Source organism: Andrographis paniculata, unplaced genomic scaffold (genome assembly GCF_009805555.1).
Source record: "Andrographis paniculata isolate CXL003 unplaced genomic scaffold, ASM980555v1 Contig9END, whole genome shotgun sequence".
Classification (NCBI taxonomy): domain Eukaryota; kingdom Viridiplantae; phylum Streptophyta; class Magnoliopsida; order Lamiales; family Acanthaceae; genus Andrographis; species Andrographis paniculata.
In genome coordinates, this window is record NW_026137639.1 from 1,772,881 (window position 1) to 1,797,043 (window position 24,163).

General features: G+C 35.0%; 3 protein-coding genes across 3 annotated transcripts; 2 read left to right on the top strand and 1 right to left on the bottom strand.

The window, feature by feature from the left end:
• The first annotated feature begins 7,673 nt into the window (after positions 1-7,673).
• On the top strand, positions 7,674-9,470 carry LOC127244423 (uncharacterized). Its single transcript, XM_051264957.1, has one exon. The coding sequence runs from the start codon at positions 7,674-7,676 to the stop codon at positions 9,468-9,470; it is 1,797 nt and encodes a 598-aa protein (XP_051120914.1).
• A 2,864-nt stretch (positions 9,471-12,334) lies between these two features.
• LOC127244308 (superoxide dismutase [Cu-Zn], chloroplastic) lies at positions 12,335-14,968 on the bottom strand. The gene is made up of 8 exons (XM_051264782.1): positions 14,591-14,968; positions 14,296-14,357; positions 14,144-14,183; positions 13,960-14,055; positions 13,830-13,861; positions 13,631-13,706; positions 13,483-13,536; positions 12,335-12,638 (listed from the first exon to the last, which is right to left on the bottom strand). Exons 1-8 carry the CDS (start codon positions 14,889-14,891, stop codon positions 12,613-12,615), a joined length of 687 nt encoding a protein of 228 aa, XP_051120739.1. The 5' UTR covers positions 14,892-14,968; the 3' UTR covers positions 12,335-12,612.
• A 7,845-nt stretch (positions 14,969-22,813) lies between these two features.
• On the top strand, positions 22,814-23,927 carry LOC127244352 (probable aquaporin TIP1-1). Its single transcript, XM_051264841.1, has 2 exons — positions 22,814-23,280; positions 23,351-23,927. Exons 1-2 carry the CDS (start codon positions 22,870-22,872, stop codon positions 23,717-23,719), a joined length of 780 nt encoding a protein of 259 aa, XP_051120798.1. The 5' UTR covers positions 22,814-22,869; the 3' UTR covers positions 23,720-23,927.
• Positions 23,928-24,163: the final 236 nt, after the last annotated feature.

Sequence of the window (24,163 nt, forward strand, 5' to 3'; positions counted from 1 at the left end):
TAAACAAATCCCAAAATGCAAAATCTAAAATATATATATATATATGTGTGTAAAATAAATAAACCATACAGAACCCTTATTAGGCCTTCGGTTTGCTTATTTTGTGTATATATATTCTTAGAATTTATATAATAAATATTTGATATAATATTTTAAAAATATATTACCACAAATTTGGCAATTATCTTAGAAATTTTGATTAAAAAATTAAATTAATTTCAAGACAATTTTAATTAGGTTTGAAGCCAGTTCGATGACCTCCATAAATTTGAGCTTATTGAAAAGGCCTCAAAATTTCCGAAGCCATCCAAAATAGTCTCGGAGATTTTGAGATTGTTTAGGTTCAGAAATTCTTGTTAATTAATTGAATAAAATTAGTTAATAGAATTTAATACAAAAATTAAATTTGAAGTTTTTCGAAATCGATTAATGTCTATTAGTAGAAATGAATTGAACTAAAGTAAGGCGAACTGAAAAAAGTCAATCTAACAAGATTAAGGGTGTGTTCTTTTAAAAAAAAAAATATATATATATACATTTTTTTTAAAAAATATTAATATATTACACATTCATTATTTTTATATTTTCTACATAATTGTTCATATCTCATATAAAAAAAATCTCGTTCAAATTATTTCAAAAAACAAACACACCCTAATTCATTTTAAAAGTTGTATAAATATTTCTTTTAAAAAATAAAAAATAAATAAACCTTTTTTGTACTTTATTGAGTTTTTAACATTACTCAAACTCAAAGACAAAAGACAAAATCAAATTCAAAATTAATATTGTAAAAATAAGTGGATAATGACAGTCAATTAAAAATACGAGGTATTGTTAGGAGTGTGTTAAAAATGTCTCTCCTCAACCTTTTTTAAGATGTACTAAATGACCCAACCTGGAAATACGATGTTTGACTACAACCAAAGAGTTTATTCATTTAATCAAAAAATTTCAACACATTTCTTAATTAATATTATAAAAATACAATATAAATTTACGTAAAATATATAATATATATTCTATCTACTAAAAGATATTAATTATATCATTTTCTTTTAGACACCATTATTAAAAAGATATATATTAAAAAGTTCATTACTCTAAATTTAGTTGATTTGATAGATGTAATAGAGTAAGATCTTTTTATTTATTTAATTTTATTAATAAAATGTATATTAATTATTAATTAATTTTGACGAAAATAATTTTTATATTTTAACAAATTATTTGTGTCATTATTTGTAACAATATTAAAAATTTAAAAATATAAATTATAATTTCTTTTCAATTTTTTAAAACTTATCTAATCAATTTATATATATATTTTTTAGTAATTGTGGTTCCTAGCTATATATATAGAGAGAGAGACTGTTATATTTCAATTACTATTATTGTTAAGATAATCTCAATTCCTCTACATCTATTTTTGGCATAGTGACAAAAACACTTTTTGCTTCTGTGGTCGTTGGCTTTCAAAAACAGCAACTCTGGATCTGCTGGTTAAGTCCAATCATGCAGCCCTTGTGTCCCCTCTCGTTGGTGGCTGCTCAAAGACAAATTGGACATTTCGAATTTGTCTTCTTGTGATCAGAACTGATTTGATACAACATCATTCCTTGGTTAGAACAAAGGGAATTTAATGCATGTCATTTCATGGCTGCTGTGGTTGTATGTTTCATTGTATTAGAGTTTTGGGAAGTGGTGAGAGTGATCTTAGAGAGATTGGGTAGTAAGATAATTATTGTGGTTATCCTCTCAACAACTTCCCTTCCACCTCCATGCATTAAGTAAGTGATTTTCATTGTATTTCTGTTGGAGAAGCTTGGAGATCAAAGGAAGACTGGAGTTCTGATCAGGGGAGCATTCGAACTCTGTGCAGCCCAGCTATGACGGTTGTTAGTACGAGTTTGTAACAACTGAACCTTGAAGGGTAATTAATTCGTAGCGTGGGTTGGTGGAGGTTTGAGTGTTTTGTTATTAATCAACACTGATTAATGAACACCTCCTGGATTGGTATCCCCCGGATGTAGGATGGTTTATATCCGAACCGGGTAAACAAATAGCATCTCATTTATTGCTTTGAAATACTTTCATTTACTTCATCGACAAGTGGATGTCATAACTGTGATATAACTACGCTTCGGGAGGTTGGCCCATTTGGATTTGTGTACGAGGATTTATTGGAGGTGCACTCATTTCCATCCCAACATTTGGTATCAGAGCAGTGTTCTCTAAGTTGCTGAGTAGATTCTCTCACAGTTTGCAAAGATGAGTAAAGAAGGTAGATCTACATCGAGACCTCCACTGTTTGATGGAACAAGTTATCGAAGTTGGAAGAACAAAATGGAAGCCTTTCTGATGTTACAAGGTGAAGATGTTTCTGAAGCTGTCGAGTCTGCATGGTCTCATCCCATGAAGACCATTCAAAATGAAGATAATACTGTCACTCTTGTGAAGAAACCAAAAAGAGAATGGACTCTCAATGAAAAGGCTGCTGCAATCGCCAACTCGAAAGCCTTATTTTCGATCTTCAATGCTGTTGATGAAACTCAAGCGAAGCTGATATCAAACTGCAAAGTTGCTAAGGAAGCATGGGATATTCTTGAAAATGCATTTGAAGGGTCTGTGCAGGTTCGAGAATCAAAGCTGGATCATGTTGAAACTCTGTTTGAAGCACTAAAGATGAATGAAGATGAAACAATTGCTGTCTATCACAACCGATTCATGGATGTTGTAAATCAAGCTGAAGCTCTTGGTATGCACTTTGAAGAAAAGAGACTGGTGAGAAAAATGCTTAAAAGTCTCACAAAAAATTTTAGGCCAAAGGTGATTATGCTCGATGAACCACCAAAGCTGAGACACATGACATTGGATGAACTATATGGTACACTGGTAAGCTATGAAATGAACTACCTTGAAGATGAAGCACCCAAAAGTGTGGCTCTGAGTGCTGAAGACTTGGAGATGATTGAGTCTGATGAAGAAATGGCTCTGCTGAGTCGTAAACTTTCTCGAATGATCAGTGAGAAACGAGCTGCCAAGCTAAAGTTTGGGAAGTTTCAAAACAGGAATAGCTATCAGGGAGGAGGTACATCCAGCTCTCAGCGAAAGTATCCTGAGCAGAAACCTACTGCATACAGCAAACCGAAAGATAGATTTGACGGTGGATTTAAGAAGAAGTTTGTAGTGTCTGCAAAACCTGAGACGGTTCAAGAACCTACCTGTTATGGATGTGGTGGTGTTGGACATATTAAATCTGAGTGCCCAACAGTTAAGAAAAGGGAGAAAAGGGCATATCAAGCTACCTGGAGTGACAATGAAGATGGTGAATCTGCTGGTGGTGATGAACAGACTGAGAATCATGAAGTTGTTGCATTCATGGCAGATGATGATGATTCCAGTGATGAGAAGACAGAATCCAGTTCTAAAACTACTGATGAGTCAAGAGAACTTGATACTGATGAGTTGATTGAGGCTTATGAGGAAATGGTTGCCGAGCAAAAGAAAGCTGTTGTAAAAAATAAAGAACTTCTGGATACCATTTATCGTTTGGAAGCTCAAAAGGAGAAACTTGAAGATGAACTTGAGAAGTTGACAAAGATCATTGAAGATAAATCTACTGAATCAAAGGAATTGCAGTCAGATAATCTGAAGTTGAAGAATGAAAATGATAGACTTCGGAAAGGGAAGGAAAAATTGGATGAAGTCCTCTCAATTGGTAAACCGTTTGGTGATCACAAAGGACTAGGCTTCTGTGAATCCTCTCAAAGTAGACCAACTACATTTGTACGAGGTGGTCTGCTTACTGATGTCAAACTTCCAGAAAAGAAATCAACTCAAGTCTGGAAACAGAATTCAAGAAAGAAAAGAAGCAGAATCAGAAACAAAAACCACAGAGAAACTCAGAGTGAGAAGACAAAGCTGTCACAATCTACTGACTGTAAGTACTGCATGTATCCAGGTCATTCGGCTGTGAAGTGCTTGAAGCTGGCAAAAGATGTTATCAGTGGGAGACGGATTCAATGGCCTACTGAAGAGCTGAAACAGAACATTAAGGTCAAGTTTGTATGGATACCTAAGGAGACTCAGAAACAGCTCGAGTGTAATGTGATCTTGTCAAGTCAAGAGTCTACCAGAGCTGATCGATGGTACTTTGATAGTGGTTGCTCAAGGCACATGACTAATCAAAAGGGAATTCTGAAGAATTTTGTCGAAGACCGAAGTGGAGAAGTCATTTTCGGAGATGGAGCAAAAGGAAAGATCAGTGGCTATGGTATTCTTGAAAGAGAAGGAATTCCAAGGCTATCAAAAGTCTATTTCGTAGAAGGGCTGAGTACGAATCTGATCAGTATAAGTCAACTATGCGATGATGATCTACATGTGAAGTTCACCAAGGATTCATGTGAAGTTTATGACACTGCACAAAAATGTGTGATGACTGGTATTCGTTCGAAGAACAATTGTTACTTACTGGAATATCCTCAAATGGAAGCACTGATATTGAAGGATGATGAATCGATGCTGTGGCACACCAGATTAGGTCATGTGAATCCACAGAATCTGTTGAGGATCAGCAAAATTGGAGCTGTCAGAGGACTACCAAAATTTTCAAAGATTCCAAATACTACTTGTGGTGACTGTGCAAGAGGAAAACATAAAAGGACTGTGCATTCCTCTTTGGAACAACGGTTCAGCAGCAACTGTCTGGAGCTGTTACATATGGATCTCATGGGTCCAGTTGATGTCTGCAGTCTTGGAGGAAAGAAGTATATCTTGGTCTGTGTAGATGATTTTTCGAGATATACTTGGGTCGATTTCTTACGTGAGAAAAGTGATGCGTTTGATGTTTTTGAGAAACTGGGTACGAGACTCATGAATGAGAAGAAATCAAAGATTAACAGATTGAGAACAGATCATGGAAAGGAATTTGAAAATCAAAGATTTGCTGGATTTTGCAATGGATTGGGAATCAGGCATGAATTCTCTGCTCCAAAGACTCCACAACAAAACGGAGTAGTGGAAAGGAAGAATCGAACGTTACAAGAGATGGCTAGATCGATTATGCATGCAAAGGGAGTAGCCAAATATCTATGGGCTGAAGCTGTCAACACAGCTTGCTATGTGATTAATCGAGTTTATCTCAGACCTCACACAGAGAAGACAGCCTATGAAATCTGGACAGGGAAGAAACCAAATGTTTCTTACTTTCATACCTTTGGATGTAAGTGCTATATAATGAAGGACAGAGATCAACTTCATAAGTTTGATACTCGGTCAGATGAAGGCATATTCTTGGGATACTCACTGAACTCGAGAGCTTACAGAGTATTCAACAACCGTACCAAGAAAGTGATGGAATCCATGAATGTGATATTCGATGATACCATCTCAGAGAAGAAATCTATTCACTCAAATGATGATGATGATGAAACTGTACCAGATGTTAAGGTGACTCAGAATCCTTCAGAGGTTCAAGTCATTCCTCAGTCCCAAGATGTTCTGCCACAGACTGGTGACAACATTCCTGCAGAGAGTTCTGTAAGATTCGATTGGTCAGAACCTGAATGCTCAACGGATGTAACAACAACCAATCAACAACCTGCTGAAACTGAATCAGATGCTGAAGTGAGGAGACATGGTTCAAGAGTTTCACACAATCATCCAATTGACGCAGTTATTGGTGATCCAATGGGTGGTCGACTGACTCGAGGGAAACAGATTGATTTCAAGAATTTGTCTGGGATGAACTGTTTTATTTCTACAGTTGAGCCAAAGACAGTAGACGAGGCCCTCAAGGATGAATACTGGATCAATGCAATGCAGGATGAGTTGAATCAGTTCACAAGAAACCGAGTATGGTATCTGGTTGGAAGACCAACTGATGTGAATGTCATTGGAACTAAGTGGATCTTCAAGAACAAATCTGATGAAAAAGGGAATGTTACCAGAAATAAGGCGAGATTAGTTGCACAAGGGTACACACAAATTGAAGGGGTTGATTATGATGAAACATTCGCTCCTGTTGCCCGCATTGAAGCAGTGAGATTGCTGGTGTCTGTTGCATGTTCCTTGGGTTTTACTCTCTACCAGATGGACGTCAAGACAGCATTTTTGAATGGATGGATTAAAAAAGAGATCTATGTAGAACAACCAAAAGGATTTGTGGATCCTTTCCATCCAGACCATGTCTACAGGTTACGAAAAGCCTTGTGTGGATTAAAGCAAGCACCTAGAGCATGGTATGAAAGATTGTCAAATTATCTGCTGGAGAAAGAATATGTTCGAGGATCAACTGATAAGACAATGTTTATCAAGTTGAAGGGAAAAGATTTGATGATTGCACAGGTGTATGTTGATGATATTGTGTTTGGGTCGACTGCAGAATCCTTGAAGAATGAATTTGTGAAATTCATGGAAGCCGAATTTGAAATGAGCATGATCGGTCAGCTTAATTACTTTCTCGGATTGCAGGTTAAACAACATGCAGATGGTATCTTTCTGAGTCAAACCAAGTATGCTCAGAACATGGTGGAGAAGTTTGGACTTCGAGATTCAAAAGGAGTCAGAACTCCTTTGGGACAACAAGAAAAGTTGTCGAAAGATGATGGTGGAAAAACAGTTGATCAGAAACTCTATAGAAGCATAATTGGAAGCCTTCTCTACCTGACTGCAAGTCGTCCAGACATCTCCTTCAGTGTTGGTGTATGTGCAAGATTTCAATCTGCTCCTAAGGAATCACATCTTAAGGCAGCAAAGAGAATTCTCAGATATGTCAAAGGAACGACAGAACTAGGATTGTGGTACTCCAACAGGTCTGGTCTTGATCTCATCGGATTCACAGATTCAGATTGGGCTGGCTGTTGTGATGACAGGAAGAGCACAACTGGTGGATGCTTTTATATTGGAGATAACATTGTTAGCTGGAGTTCGAAGAAGCAAAATTCCATTGCCTTATCGACTGCCGAAGCTGAATATATAGCTGCTGGAAGTTGCTGTGCTCAGTTGTTGTGGATTCGACAAATGCTGCATGATTATGGTATTGCTCAAGACTCATTCACCCTGTTTTGTGACAATACTAGCGCCATCAATATCTCCAAGAATCCCGTTCAACATGGAAGAACAAAGCACATCGACATACGGTATCATTTCATACGAGACTTGGTGGAAAATGGAGTATGTGATTTAAAGCACATTGGAACAAATGATCAAAAAGCTGATATTCTCACAAAGGCTCTAGATGCTGATCGATTCGAAAAGCTCCGAAGGGATTTGGGTATGTGCTCAGGTCCTCCTTGATGATGCATGCTTAAATAAATAAATAAACATCTCCATTTTGTTTGGGAGAAAATTGGAGATTAAAAATAGTCTTCTGAAAATATCAAAAAGAAGAAGGATCATTTTGTGAAAAGTGAATATCTGAACCAAGGATATTATCGATATTTGGAGAAGGGTTTTAATTTTAAAACCCAAAAAGGGGTGATTTGACGGCTCTGCGTCGCTGCTCTGGCTGTCATCACAGCCTTATAGGAAGTGGTGTTTCAGAGGACATTGAATACATAACTCGAACAGGTCACTCGTCTTCCTCATTTCACGTGATTTCATACTTCGCTGAGTACAGTGGTGAGGGTTATCCTTACTCTTCTTCCTACAATTTTCTCTTGGAGAGAACAATGGTGCGAACTCGCTTCGGAAAGGAAACAGGGTCAGGAAGTACAGTTGCTCGAGGACGTGGTCGTGGAAGAAACAGAGGTCGTGGGCGCCGTGGTGGACGAATCAGTTCTTCTCCACCTCCCAGCGAACCAGTTAGTGAGATTCCAACTCAACCTGAAGCAAGCGAGGAAGTTCAGGCTGTGGTCACTGACAGTGTGACTCCGCCCTCTCCTAGGGATCACATTGCTGATGCTGAGGAACTTGTGCAGAAAACCCTTGATGAAACTCAAAATGATAGTCCTGAGGATGATATTCCTGGAGATCAAGCGACTGATCATGCTGAAAAAGAGGACGATAGGAAGGAACAAGAGGTTGGTGAAGCTGATCCTAGAAATGTTGCGGAAGACACCATGATACACTCCGAGGGAGCCCCTGAATCTGAACATCAGAGGATCGAAAAGGGTACTTCACCCCTTCATCCTGAGGAACGAGCGGTTACTCATGAAGGTGCAACTGCTGAACTCTCTTTGTCTCTTTCTGATGAAAGTCTCAACACAATCATAGATAGAACTGTTGACAAACTTTTTTCTGAACGAATGGAGCATGAAAATACTGTGGTGATGCCTGCACCGGTTGAACCAGAAACCAAGTCTGACGACTCGGACAATGCCCCTCTTGCCACTCTGAGAAAACGCCACTCTGGAAAACAAAAGAAGAAAAGGAAGATTTCTGATGACTTCTCTGGTCCTTCAAAGAAAAGAAAGAAGGTAGTGATTGCCAAGATGAAACTGAAGCAAAAGAAGTCAAAATCTCGAAAAAGGAAAGCTACACTTCCCCCAGTCTCGGCTGAACAAGCAATGGACGTTACACATTTCGACGATGGAGCAGAGTTGTTCGAATACGATATCTTAGCCAATCGGAAATTTGTTCCTGAGGCCCGTTTTACCGACCCCCTTCACAAAGATGTTGGGTTCCTCGCTTTCTTGAGGATGAAAGGATTGCGACGTTGGGCAGTTTGTCTCAAATCCTATTGCCCGAAGCTTGTCCGGGAGTTCTATGCCAATCTCACACGAGACGTACTGGAAGAGGAAAGTCCTTGGTTTCACAGGGCTTATGTACGGGGAAAGATGATTGAACTCAGTCCTCAAGTAATCAACAAGTTACTACATCTTCCGTCTGATAATCCTGAAGTGTATCCGTCTACCTTGATCAAAGAATCCCGAAGAGAAGTGGCACTTCGACTATCTGCATGGAAATCAGATGACTTTGGACGAGCTGGCCTGGGTGCAACTGAACTGACTATGAAATATCAGTGTCTGTTTCGATTTTGTGCAATGAATGTTTTTCCCACCAGTAATGGGACTAACATTGGATATGAGATGGGTAAGTTACTTCTCTGCATTGACAAACTTTGTGCTGACATCAATTTCGGCTTTGTTGTCATCTCCAGAATGATGAAGTATGCCCGCGGCAAGTCATTTGACAAAACGAACCTCCCATATCCGGCCCTCATTACACTGTTACTGAAGCAGAATGGGATCCTTCCTGATCCCACTGAAGATTCCATTCAAACAACATTTTTCAAGCCTCGGTCGAACTTGCACAAGCTTTTCAACGACTTTAAGGAACCTCTCCCAGCCGATCCGTCCGGTCAGCTCTTGGAAGCCCGAAGGATACTTCTTGAAGTTTTGCAGGGACAAGCTTCTATTCACTCCACCTTAGCTGAACATAGGAAGAAAATCATTCGTGCTCTACATCTTCATCCTCGGTTTGCCTCCGGTCCGGATGAGGAGGAGGAACTCCCTGACTTCCTATAAGCATCCCAGCCTTTTTTGGCATCTGTCCACGCACGGGGGAGAGATGCAGGAGAGAGGGGGGATTGCTGCTGCATTACTGGAAGGAATGGGATCATCGGATCATCAAGAAAGGGGGAGCTCTGTTTGAACTGTGTTTGTAGCATCACTGTGTCATGACTTCTTAACTTCTGCCTGTTGCTGTTTTAGACTCTTGTTTTGCTGTTCTTGGACTTTAATTTCTGTAAAGGCTGCATGTAGCCTTCTCTGGATTGATGGCATGTAAACCTAACCTTAACTTGCTCTTAATTTGGGTTAATCTACATGTGTGGGAGATTATCTCCTGCATTGTGTGTGTGGTCACATATGCCAAAAAGGGGGAGATTGTTAAGATAATCTCAATTCCTCTACATCTATTTTTGGCATAGTGACAAAAACACTTTTTGCTTCTGTGGTCGTTGGCTTTCAAAAACAGCAACTCTGGATCTGCTGATTAAGTCCAATCATGCAGCCCTTGTGTCCCCTCTCGTTGGTGGCTGCTCAAAGACAAATTGGACATTTCGAATTTGTCTTCTTGTGATCAGAACTGATTTGATACAACATCATTCCTTGGTTAGAACAAAGGGAATTTAATGCATGTCATTTCATGGCTGCTGTGGTTGTATGTTTCGTTGTATTAGAGTTTTGGGAAGTGGTGAGAGTGATCTTAGAGAGATTGGGTAGTAAGATAATTATTGTGGTTATCCTCTCAACAACTTCCCTTCCACCTCCATGCATTAAGTAAGTGATTTTCATTGTATTTCTGTTGGAGAAGCTTGGAGATCAAAGGAAGACTGGAGTTCTGATCAGGGGAGCATTCGAACTCTGTGCAGCCCAGCTATGACGGTTGTTAGTACGAGTTTGTAACAACTGAACCTTGAAGGGTAATTAATTCGTAGCGTGGGTTGGTGGAGGTTTGAGTGTTTTGTTATTAATCAGCACTGATTAATGAACACCTCCTGGATTGGTATCCCCCGGATGTAGGATGGTTTATATCCGAACCGGGTAAACAAATAGCATCTCATTTATTGCTTTGAAATACTTTCATTTACTTCATCGACAAGTGGATGTCATAACTGTGATATAACTACGCTTCGGGAGGTTGGCCCATTTGGATTTGTGTACGAGGATTTATTGGAGGTGCACTCATTTCCATCCCAACAATTATAACAATTTCATCACTTATTTTAAGTCACTCGATAATAGAATTGTTCATTCACACATCTATTCTATTACATATTAATATTTTAAAAATATAGGTACAAAATTAAACTGATGCATTGATTTGGGAGAGGGATTATATTATTGGTAGCACATTAGATTCTGCTTTTTACTACAAAATAACACTAGTATTTATAATAAAGATATTATATAAAGATTTACATATTTAAATAAATAATTGACTATCAAATTTTATTACAATCGAATAGACATAACTTGACAAAATGAAATCCTTATTGCGAAAATTCAATTAAAGGCATATTCCACACGTATAGTCGGGATTGTTATTACTTAACACCTCTTATAATTATAACAATAGCAAGGCGGGTGAGGAAATCCCCTGTCGGTAACACAATGTCCTTCTTCCCACCTATCTTTCTTACAAGCCGCGTCGCATGGCGCCGGGACACATTCTCCCTTGTAAAGCTCGCTCCGCTTCCAGCACACGGCTACACTCATTTTCATCGTCGTCATTTCTCCTGCCAAACAAACAAACAATTGCATTATTTTCTTACGGGACATATTATATACGTAACGAAATACTTTTTATTATTCAAATTATTACGTTTAATATACATATATATATATATAACATTAAAATACTTCCTAATTATATGTGTTAATGTGAAGAAAAAAATATATATGCAGCGAAGAAGTAGAAGAAGGCATACCACAAAACAAGACAAGGAGAAAAAATAAGACAAGATTTTGCAGCCATAAAAAATTAATAATATTATATCGAGATTACAGTTGTAAGAAAACAATGAATATGTTATGTCCCTCTGCCCTATATTTTATAGCTAAAGTTAAAATTTATTTCACTGTAATATATTCTTGTAATATTATTATATAGCATTGTAATTATACGATGCTTTTTGTTATTACTAGTATTTTGTAATAATATGATGCATTGGAACAGTAGCACAATAAAATGCATTGTAAATTATTACTAGTATTTTGTAATAATATGATACATTGTAATAATAGCATTTTTGTCCCTTTTGTTAATAATAGCATTTTAATAATATGATGCATTGTAATAGTAGTATAATATAATTATTTTAAAATTATTTGCATATTATATAAAAAAAGTTTAAATTAATTTTTTCGGAAGTATTTTTGCTTCATAGAAGTTGCCCAAAGCGATATCGGCAAAGCTTATGAACTAGAGTTCGTTGGTACCTATCGACCTTAACCGTTTCAGATACCTCACGGAGTATTGTCACGGTTAATTATTGGCCATTAATACACAATGGATGGTCATAGGTTCCATTCTGCGAGGCCATCTGCCAGCTGATAAGCAATTTAAGTGTGTATTAGACAGCTGATTTCACGATCTTCCTCGCCAAAAATGTAAATTTTGAACACGACCTAATTTGTTCGGTCAGCCAGCTGCTGACTATCCAAATAGTGCCATGTTGATACATATCATACACCACGTCGGATTCCGAGATGATATACCATCTCAAAATCCTAAACAGGACGAATACCCAATACAAATATCATAGATATGATACCATATTCGTAAAATTTCCAAAGTTTCAATTTAAAAAACCAATTGATGTTACGTGGTGTGGTGTAGCCTTTCACCCTTATAAAGAGAGAAAGTTCCCACAACTAAACTAAACTAAGCTAAACGGACGGATATTCGTTCCTTCAATAACAACGGTGAAGCTCAAAAACAACACACTGGCACGAAAGATAGTTTCCGTGTTGAATGAATCATCACCAAATTACAGTGCGGTTAATGTCAAACAGACTGTTTATTTTCTACAACAATCTTGAACACAACAGCATCCATTTGCCATCACATCCCTCTCTCTATATATATGAACCATTCGAAAAACAAAAACATCGCAAGGATGCATACAGCATTCGGATGACTTCTCGTTGAAAGACAAGAGATCTAGAGAGGAGTCAGACCAACGACACCTGCAAATACAAAGGAGATTCTAGCAGTGTTAGGAAAAGCTAATCCCGTGATTGAATAAGAGGGCAAAAGATGTGCCCGTCGTTATAAGTTACACAAGCTAGCGGCCAGATGTTAGCATTTATTGAAAAGGTTTTAAAGTTCAGAAAACATTCTTTATGTGAGGAGTGAGAAAACATTTTGCCATTTCAATTGAATAATAGAAACTTTACTTTTATAATGATTATAAATCTCAAAACTAGGGAACCTAATCCTAACATCAATAACCTGTTATGATTCTTGACACTCGATTTTATTGCATGTATGATCATTCCAAGAGTGCTGCTATCTTATTTAGAGGAAAGTTCATTCTACATGAAAACCCAATAATGAAATAATAAGATGAAACAGATAGTGAAAGGAGCAACAAGCTATCATAAGATAGGTGATAGGTGTGGTGATGGTCACTATTGTGCATATAAGAATTCAATAATCATAGATATATGTTTAGCGGTGTTTAATGCTATCGAACAAGTAGCTTTTGTTTAGGTTCACTAGAGCTGTAAGAATCGTCAACAATCAACAATTTCTTCTCTCAATAAATCTTTTGTTCACTAGAGCCTAGAGAGAATCAAGATTGGAACAATAAACTTAAAATATCCCATTTCAGTTCTAGAAGGGAAATAGTGAATGTCTGGCTAAACTTGAAGTTGAAAGGATACAAAATTTTCCACAAAAATAACATGTGCGAAACTGATTCCAGCAAATACAAGATCAATGCATTAAGAATTACAGAGCATAGAACATAATTTTCAAAGGATAAATAAAGGGGGGAAAATGTTGCAGTGCGTAATATAAATTGCATACCACAAGCCAAACGGCCCCCTGCATTTCCAGTGCTAAGACTGAGCTCATGACCACCTACATTGTCAAACATGTAGATCCAATATGAGCAAGACTAAGCAACAGGTGTCGTTGATAAGAACTAAAACAACAAAAGAATGTATATCTTTACCCTTTCCAAGATCATCTTCAAGTTCATGAACCACAAAAGCTCTTCCAACAACAGAGTTAGGACCGCTTAATGGTATCTGCACAATTTTTTATTACAAAGATCCTAACATCATCAATGGCGAATGAAACTAACAAGTCTGTGTATAGCCAAAACAAGCAATACTTGATCACAAGTGGTACATAAGCATACAAAATATTACCTGACTGTCGACAATTGTTGCTTCAGCCACACCTGTGTCAAATGCACAATGCTTTCAAGTTTTAACTAAAATCAAAATGGAGAAACATTGCAAGTAACGATGAAATTCTTTTAAGCGTCCAAAGAACTACCATCAGCATTAGCAACTATGTTTCCCAGGTCACCCGCATGACGAACTTCATCCTCGGGAGCTCCATGTGTCAGACCATTCGGATTAAAATGTGGTCCTACAAGAAACAAAGTAAGGGTTTCAAAAGGTTCAAAAACAAATCAGCATTCAACTCACCCAACATTGAAACGCAGTTAAATCCAAACCTGTGGATATGCATCCATTTGTAGTGTCACCAAACTCATGCTACAAATTACCCAAAAGAAACAAAGTTTAGAACCAATTATAGGCTTTAGCTCACGAAATTAACTAAACAGAGGTTAATTCACATATCTTCAAATTCTACAGAAATTCTGACCAGATGAAAGCCGTGCTTCCCTGGAGTAAGTCCAGTTACTCGAACACTCACTGTGGTCGGACCTAGAACACGAAAACATATCGGACAAAGTAAAGAAGATGAATCGATTTGCAAATACACCTCAGAAGTTTATCCATAAATGAAAGCATTACGCTGAGCCAGAAACCCTAGGAATCCAAATTAAAACGAAGTTCACCACGCATCTCTAAACTAACGATTAAATTCTATAACGTCGAAAAAAATTCAGGATTTCTCCTGACCTCGAAGACTTGAAATAGAAAAGAAAGGAACACACCGTCGCCGTCCTGCGTTAGAGTGACAACACCTTCGACGTCCGATGTGCCTTTGAGCACGGCGACGGCCTTTTTGGCTGCAGCTACAATAGTTAGGCGATTTGGTGTGGGGGCTGAGACGGATAAGAATGAAGGAGCAGTGGCTTTCAGTGCGACCCCATGGAAGCAGGAATTGAGCCGAATCGATGAATTGCGTGAGGAATCAAGGGAAGCAGAGCAGGTAGAGATGGGCGGAAAGAGGGAGCGGTGGACCGCCGGAGCGGCGGCGGAGACGAGGGTGTGCGCCGCCAAGGCCGACTGCATCTTCAACTTCAAGGATTGGAACAGAGGGATTGGAGCTGATGAGTGGCTTGTATTGTATTGTATTGTATTGTGGGATAGATGGACGGATTGCGAGGTTTTAATTCCACGGTAACAGTATAAGTGAAAATCGGGTGCTTGTATTAGTTTTATTTTAATTGAACAAATTATTTTATAAAAAATAATAAGCCCTTCCACCCATCCACGACTAGTTATCCGTTTGTTTTTGTACAAATTTTAAAAATGTTGGTATTAACTTTATTAGTACAGTGTAATATAATGACAATGATATTTATCTAATATATTATAAATTAGAAGGGTATCTGTAATATTAAGTATATAATACAATTATAAAAAAGATAAAAATAATATTTTATTATGAAACGAACTAATACGAAAAAATTGATAGTTTGTTAACATTTCTTTTTTTACGAAATAATTTTTAATGTGTGGTGTGTGTCAAAATATAAATACTAGTATTATTTTAAATTGGATATTTAATTTTTCGTAATAACATTTTTTATTTCTTATAATAAGTATTTAGACTTTTTAATTTTGTATAAAAATTTTATATTATCTCTTTTATAATTATTTATTTACTTTTTACATGAAGTTTTAAGAATATTAGTATTATATTATAATATAGTAGAAATAAAGATTAAAAAAAATAAACTATCCTTATCCTTAGTAATATTATATGATTATAAATATAATAATATTTATGTTATATATTTATATTATATAAATTTCATTATCTACAAAATAATATATATCGCATATTTTATTGGGATACAATACTAAAAATATTTAAATACATACTATAAATTTTTTTAATTATATATAATAATTTATATTTTCAAAATACCAACTAAATTATTCATATAAAAAATAATAAAATAATAGCATAATTTATTATAATAATTTATTAAATTACACTATATAAATAATTGTACCAATAATAAATGAGTATCTGTTCAAATTTGTGCTTCTGTTTATATGAGATTTTTTCGAATTTTTGACAATATAATAATTAAAAGATATTACAGTAAATATAATTTTTTAACAAAAATATAATACTTCTTCCGTTTCATAATTAAATATTCATTTAGTTTTTGCAACGTAGTTTTAGAAATATTAGTATTATATTTTGATGTAGTAAAAATAAAATAGAAATGACTAAAATAACCTTATTAGTACGTCTGATATAAGGTAATGACATTTGTGTAACATATTGTAAGTTGTAAAGTATTTGTAATGTTAAGTAGATAGTATATTTACTAAAAAAAAATGAAATGAATACTTTGTTATGGGACATATTAAAATGAAAAAATGGATATTTTGTTATGGGACGGAGGGAGGGAGTATTACATTAAATACTTTCAATTCTTTTGTAAATTTTTTACTATTATTATATAAAAAAATTGAATCAAATACTTATTTATTATGTTTTAAATTATACTAAAATTAAATATAATGTTATTGTAAAATATTAAATAAAAAAACATATGATTTGAATTTTGGTAAAAACACGAAAAACAATAGTATTATTCAGTTCATACTTGTCTTCATACAAAAAGTCTAGCTACGGACTCAATTCGTTTAGCATTATTTGTAGAATCATGGCATTGTTGCAATGCAATAATCATATTCGTATTTTATTTATTTTCTAAAATTATTTTGTGTTAAATTAAAAGACATACAAAATATTCTCTTCATTAAAAAGTGATATTTTGTTGTAAAGACAGATTCAATTATACAAGGTTATACAAATAAATAAAAAAAAAAAAAACAATTATTTTAATAAAATAAAAAATAAATAATTGATCAATTCTTATTTTATAATTTGTTTTACAAATCAGATAACATATCATCTATTAAAAAATTATAAAATAAAATATTGATAATTTATTTGTTTATAATTAAAAAATTATTAAATATATTTTATTATTACTTTTATAAAACTTGTATAATTAACTTTGTATTTACAGTCAAATATCAATTTTGGACAAATGAGTATGAGTGGATGAGCCCAGTGATGGTCAAGTGGCTAGCCATATTCATTCGGATTAGATGGTTTTTGGGCCCAACCAATCGTATGGTTGGCCCTTTGAATGCTTCTTCATCCGAATTTGAACCTTGGGGCGATTGTTTACAACGGTAACTAACAAAAAAGCAGTTTTCGGACGGTTCGAATCGATAACGGATGAGGAAGCAGTTTTAGACGGTTTGGATAGATAACCAACAAGGAAGCAGTTTCGGACGGTTCGGATCGGTAACCGACGCAGAAGTAGTTTTTGAACGGTTTGTAACCGACGTGGAAGCAGTTTTTTTACGGTTCAAAAGTGACCAACGTGAAGCAGTTTTTTTACAGTTCAAAAGTGACCAACATGGAAACACTTTTTTTTACAATTCAAAGGTAACTGGAGTGAAAGCAATTTTTTAACAGTTCAAATTTTTGGGCGATTCAAATGTAACTGACGTGAAGGCAGTTTTTTGTTAGTTCAAAGGTAACCGACGTTGAAGCGATTTTTTCTGGAGGTTCAAAGGTAATCGACGTGGAAGCGGTTTTGAACGGTTTAATTTGATACGTATATAAGCAGCCTTAGCGAGAAAGCATGAGCATCTTCAATCGACATCAATTTTAGAGAAATTTTCATTGGGGATCATCATTTTTAGTTTTTCAACTTTCTTTTTTCTTTTCTTTAGCAATATTATGTACCCTATATCTAGGGATCCGTGATCCCAGACACTCTTCACTCAAGTTCGAAGTATATTTTCGAATTTTATTTTTTATTGTTGAATTTTTACCACCAACACCAATAAATAAAATACAAAGTATTATTTGTAATTTTACTAAAATACATGAAATGTTATATAATTTATCCTTATTATATTTTAAAATAAACCCTAAAAAAATCAAAGTACACTTGACCCATTGAGTATTAGATTTTGGATATGTTTGATTTAACTTGTGTTTAAATATTAGTTGAATTGACATTTTTGTAAGATGAAAAAATTACTAATATATTTTCATAGAAATTGTAGTATTAATTATATTAAAAAAATTAAAGAAAATATCTATAATTTTTTAAAGTTTCAATACAATTTTATCTGACTGTAAAAATAAAGTAAAATAAGAGAAAATATCATACTAAAAGATATATACAATATTGTGGATAAAAAATTGTGTTATTTTTAATAAACACAAAATTTGTACAAATTATATTTGATTTGAATTTAAAGTGGGTCCTATTCTCTAAATGGGTCCTTTGATTCTCCTTTCGGGTCGATTTATTTTTCAACTTGGTTTTCGATGGCTTCTTTGATCCGAAGAGGTTTGGTCTTCAGTTTGACTTTGCCGGCTTTTGGAGGGTTTTGGTCTCCGTGCGGGCGATTTGATCGTCAGCTATGAATTTGATGTCTTTTTTTTTAGACGATCCGAGGCTTTGATCTTTGATTTGGCTTTGCCGCTTTTGGAGGACTTTGGTCTCCGTGTTGGCGATTTGATCATCATCTTTGGACGATCCGCGACTTTGACATTTGTTTTGGTTTTGTCGCTTTTGGAGGACTTTGGTCTCCGTATTGGCGATTTGATCATCGTCTTTGGATTTGTTGTCTTCTTTAGACGATCCACGACTTTGATCTTTGGTTTTCCTTTTCCGCCTTTTGGAGAGCTTCGGTCTCCGTGTTGGCGATTTGATAATCGTATTTGGATTTGTTGTTTTCTTTGGACGATCCGCGACTTTGACATTTGTTTTGGCTTTACTGCCTTTTGGAGAGCTTCGGTCTCCGTGTGGGCGATTCGATTGTCGGCTTTGGATTTGATGTCTTCTTTAGACGATCCGCAACTTTGATCTTTAGTTTGCCTTTTCCACCTTTTGGAGAGCTTCGGTCTCCCTGTAGGCGATTTGATCCTCAGCTTTGGATTTGATGTCTTCTTTGGACGATCTGCAGCTTTGATCTTTAATTTGTCTTTGCCGATTTCGGAGGGCTTTGGTCTCCGTGCGGGCGATTTGATCGTCGACTTGGATTTGATGTCTTTTTTAGACGATCCGAGGCTTTGATCTTTGGTTTGCCTTTTCCGCCTTTTGGAGAGCTTCGGTCTTCGTGTGAGCGATTTGATCCTCAGCTTTGGATTTGATGTCTTCTTTGGACGATCCACAGCTTTGATCTTTGATTTGCCTTTTCCACCTTTTGGAGAGCTTCGGTCTCCGTGTGGGCGATTTGATCCTCAGCTTTGGATTTGATGTCTTCTTTGGACGATCCGCAGCTTTGACCTTTGCTTTGGTTTTGCCGCTTTTTGAGGATTTTGGTCTCCGTGTAGGCGATTTGATCATCGGCTTTGGATTTGGTGTTTTCTTGGAACGATCCGCAGCTTTGATCTTTGAGGATGTGGATTTAGTGCTCCATAACGCTTTTGGCAGCATGTCCCTTTGACTTTTTGGATCGAAGAGGGCCTAGTTGATGCTTTGTTGAAGAACGGATGAACATCTTGAAGCTTTAAGAGGAACTTTGAAGACCTTCCCTTGGCTTTGACATACGACGAAGAACGTTAACTTCATCGATTCGTCAACCAATATTGAATCATTTGTCCAAATCGGTGACTTTTCGACGAAGAACGCTTCGAATTACACGAAGAACAATGAAGAACATGCAGAGAGTCTAGAGAGACATACCCTTGCGCGAGTCTTCAAATGAACTTCGGTGTGTCAAATAAACTGACCATGACTCCTATTTATAGGGGATGTGTGGTCTTGGCTTCATTTTCGGATGGTGCCACGTGTATGGAAAGATTTTATAATCTTTCTTTTTCCATCAGATGTTGTTTTCCATTCTTGACGGATTTGATTGTGTACCTTCATTTCTCGCCAAAATCTTTATATCATTGCCTTTTTTGGAAGATATTAATTTATATACTTCCTTTATTAACAAGATCTTCATATCATTGCCTTGTTTGGAAGATATTAATTTATATATTTCCTTTATTGACAAGATTAATTTATTTTGCTGCCAAATTTATTATGACTCTATTTATGCACGTAATATTTGTACGATATCTTCCATTTTAAGCATATTTTGCATTAATGGTTGATATTTATTATACAAAAAATAATATATGTGCATAATTAAATACCATATATTTATTTTATTGGAATTTTATTTTCTCCCAAAATATATGATATCTAATTGATTTTAGACATATATTTTTAGTGTCTACAAATATGTTCGGTAATTTATGAATGAAAATTGAATGACTATTAAAATATAAAGTATCATTGAAAATTATTTGGGGGTTTGGATTTTGAGTTGGGATTTGAATAGTAAAAATTTTGAATTTGAATAGTTGTATGATGTGATATAAATAGGGGTTGATGTGATGTTTTGAATGTAAAATTAATTTTTAGTATAATATAAAAAATGAAAAATAAGTGTTTGATTTGATGTTTTTGGAGGGAAAAAATTAGATGAATAGTAAGAATTTTGCAAAATCTTGCAAACGAACACACCCTCAGTGAATTATGTAAGAAAGAATAAAACATCACATTTGTTGTGAGTATTAGAATTTGGATGCGTTTAGTTTAATTTGTGTTTAAATATTAGTTTAATTGAGATTTTTGTAAGGCTAAAGAATTAACATGTTTTTATAAAAAAACAATATGAATTATATATTACAATTTTTTTAAATTTCAGTATAATATTTTTTTTAAAAATATTTGATCTTTTGACTTTTGATATTATGTCAGTATTACTATATATATATATGATGTATGTATTATATTATTTTATAATATTAATCCAGTATTGCTAGAAAATTTAGTGTAGGGTGGTGAATACATCCTAAATTTGTAATTTTTAGAATTTGGTTTTTTTATAATTCAAATCAAAATAACACTATTATATCATGTATAATTTTTAATAAATATATATTAGTTTTTTTTTTTTTTTTTTATAAAGTACCAAAGCCATTATTTCAATCAAAAATTCAAATTACCATTTCAATTTCAAATCAAAACTAAACAAACCTCAAATAAAAATAGGAAATAACACATAAATGTGAGGATTTCAACCTTATTATCCATAAAAAAAAATAATAATAATAAAATAAAAAAATTCAACCTTAGTAATAAAAAATATATATGCATGGTTCTTACCTCATATAATTTCGCTCTAATGATTCACCACGTGTTACCTAACCACGCAATTTGCTACTTAATAAACCTATTAATATTATTAACCAATTAATTACCTCTTAATTTTTATTTGTAAAAGTACACCAACGCTATTAAAACTAAATTTGCAAACCGGTAGTTCCAACCACCCCAAAAAGAATATGCTTTTAAATGCTAATAAAATAAATATTAATAAATAAACATCATATAAAATTTGTTTTGATAAAAAAATAAAAAAATAAAAAAATCAAATATTCTCAATAATCCGCCATTTTGGCCTCAATCATTCAAAAGCACATATTTTATATTTGAAATATAGTTTAATTTTAGTCATGATGCTTAGGTGGTGGTTTAGGTCAAAAGGAATCATTTCCTTTCTATTCGATAATTAATGCTCCCTAGTTTCACAAAATTTGTATATAATTAGGTGTATTAATAAAATAATTATAATATAATAAAAATAGTTATAGATTAAAATTAATATGATTAAATAATTAAATTTAAAATTTAAAATTTAAAATTATGAAATTTAAAATATGATAAAGTGTATAATTATATTTTAAAAAAAATAACAATTATATAAAACATATGAAAATAAAAAATATTATTCCCTCTGTCCCACCTACTATGTTCACGTTGCCGTTTCTGTCCGTCCTACTATCTATGTCACTTTCTTTTTTTGAAAAATAATTACACACTTTAATATCATTTTAAACTTTTAAATTTATTTTTTTTAAATTTTAATTAAACTAATTAGTTATCTTAATTTTAATTTATAATTATTTATATTATATGATAATTATTTTCACTAATACATTCTTAATTATTTACTAATTACACAATTTCTAAAATACAGTGTCTACCGTGCAACAGACACACTATATGAGACAGAGAAAGTAATATTTTATATAGCGGATGAAATAATTACGAACGAATTTAAAATTTCATTTCACTTGGGCTCTCTCTACGGAGATAATACCAAAATTTCTGTATTATTTGTAGACAATTTTTGTTATTATTATTTTTTAATATCAAATCAAATATATATATATATATTCATAAAACACTATATAATTATGATTTTTTTATGATATAGGTACTGATTTTGGAGTATTTTAGATAGGTCATCCATTAAATTTAATAATATATAAATTAAATTGATAGAATAAATTACACTAAACGAACTATATGAGATAAATATTCTAAGCGTGTGTATATATATGTATATTTTTTTTTTTTCAATTTTGTCTGTAACAACAAAGTATGCGTTTCTTTTTCTATAAAAGTAACTACACTTCATGTAATAAATATTTTAAAACTAATACTTATTTATATTTATAATATTAAATCAAATTAAAACCAAAAAATAAAAATACAAATCCTTACATACAAAATAGAAACAAGTATCATTTAAATACTGTTAGTATTTCTTAGTTTAAAGAATATATATATATATATATGTAGATATATAAATATTATATACTCAATTTTTTATTATTTATTAAAAATAAATTCAAAAATTCCGAAACTTTTGTTTATTGGGGTCGCCATTTCTAGAGCACTCCAAAGCCACCATAAATAATTGGCGCCAGATAATCACGGCCGCTCCTCCAGCCAGTCACATCATACAGATCATATGACGTGTACTGCCACCTGTAACTTCATTATTGGACGACTTTACCGGCAACCGGCTAACCAGTCTCCCCTTCACTCCCTAAACCCTACCTTATTCTCTTCGATATAAACACTCCCAATCGTCCCACTGTTTGCCACATTTTTCAAATTTTGATAATTATCCAAACTCTCCGACGATGTCCGGCCCCAACCAGTACTTCAACGTCCCCTTCCGCCGCCTCGCCATCGGCAACGCCGACGAGTTCCGGCAGGCCGGCGCCGTCAAGGCGGCGGTGGCGGAGTTCATCAGCACCCTGATTTTCGTCTTCGCCGGATCGGGATCCAGCTTGGCCTACCACAAGATCACCGGCGGCGACCCCACATCCCCCGCCGGCCTCGTCGCGGCGGCCCTGGCTTACGGCCTCGCCCTCTTCGTCGCCGTCTCCGTAGCCGCCAACATCTCCGGCGGCCACGTCAACCCCGCCGTGACTTTCGGCCTCTTCGTCGGAGGAAATATTACTCTCTTCCGCGGCCTTCTTTACATCATCGCTCAGCTCCTCGGCTCCGTCGTCGCCTGCCTCCTCCTCCTCTTCACCACCGGCGGACTGGTAATTAATTAATTAGTTATTTATTTATTAATTTATTTGATAACTGAATTATGTGGTGGGGCGTGTGCAGAACGCGCCGGCGTTCACAGTGTCGGGGGTGTCAGTGTGGAGCGCGTTGGTGTTCGAAATCGTGATGACGTTCGGGCTGGTGTACACCGTCTACGCCACCGCCGTCGACCCGAAGAAGGGCGAGATCGGAATAATTGCGCCGCTGGCGATCGGATTAATCGTCGGCGGGAACATTCTGGCCGGCGGTCCATTCACCGGCGCGTCGATGAACCCGGCGGTGTCGTTCGGGCCGGCTCTGATCAGCTTCTCCTGGACCTACCAATGGATCTACTGGCTCGGGCCGTTTATCGGCGCCGCCATCGCCGCCGCCGTGTACGAGATCTTCTTCATCAGCCACAGCCACGAGGCGGTTCCCGGCAGCGAATTCTAAAATGATTGAACCCTTCTGCGCTTTGATGTATTTCCTTGTTTTCATTTTATTATGTAAATCGTGTTTTCATTTTTAGTTTTTGGTGGTTCGACGCTTTTGTGGATTTGCACACTCAATGGATGGAACTGTACGGTGTGTCACTGTAGGCCAGCGCTGCCTTAATCCTTATCTTGGTAAATAAACAAAAGTAATTTTTACTTTTTCTTTACATCTTCTTCAGTCCTATTATTACTTTATTTTTCACAGTATTTACAATAAAAATATTTTAACTTTTGTTCTAATATATATATTTTTATATATTATTTTATTTCATTTTTTATATTTATAAATTACTTTCAATTTTAAATTATTTTTATATTATCACCTAACTTTATGAAAAATATATAAAATAATTATTTTCAAAACAAAAAAATTAATACACTATTTTCATAAAAAAATAATAAT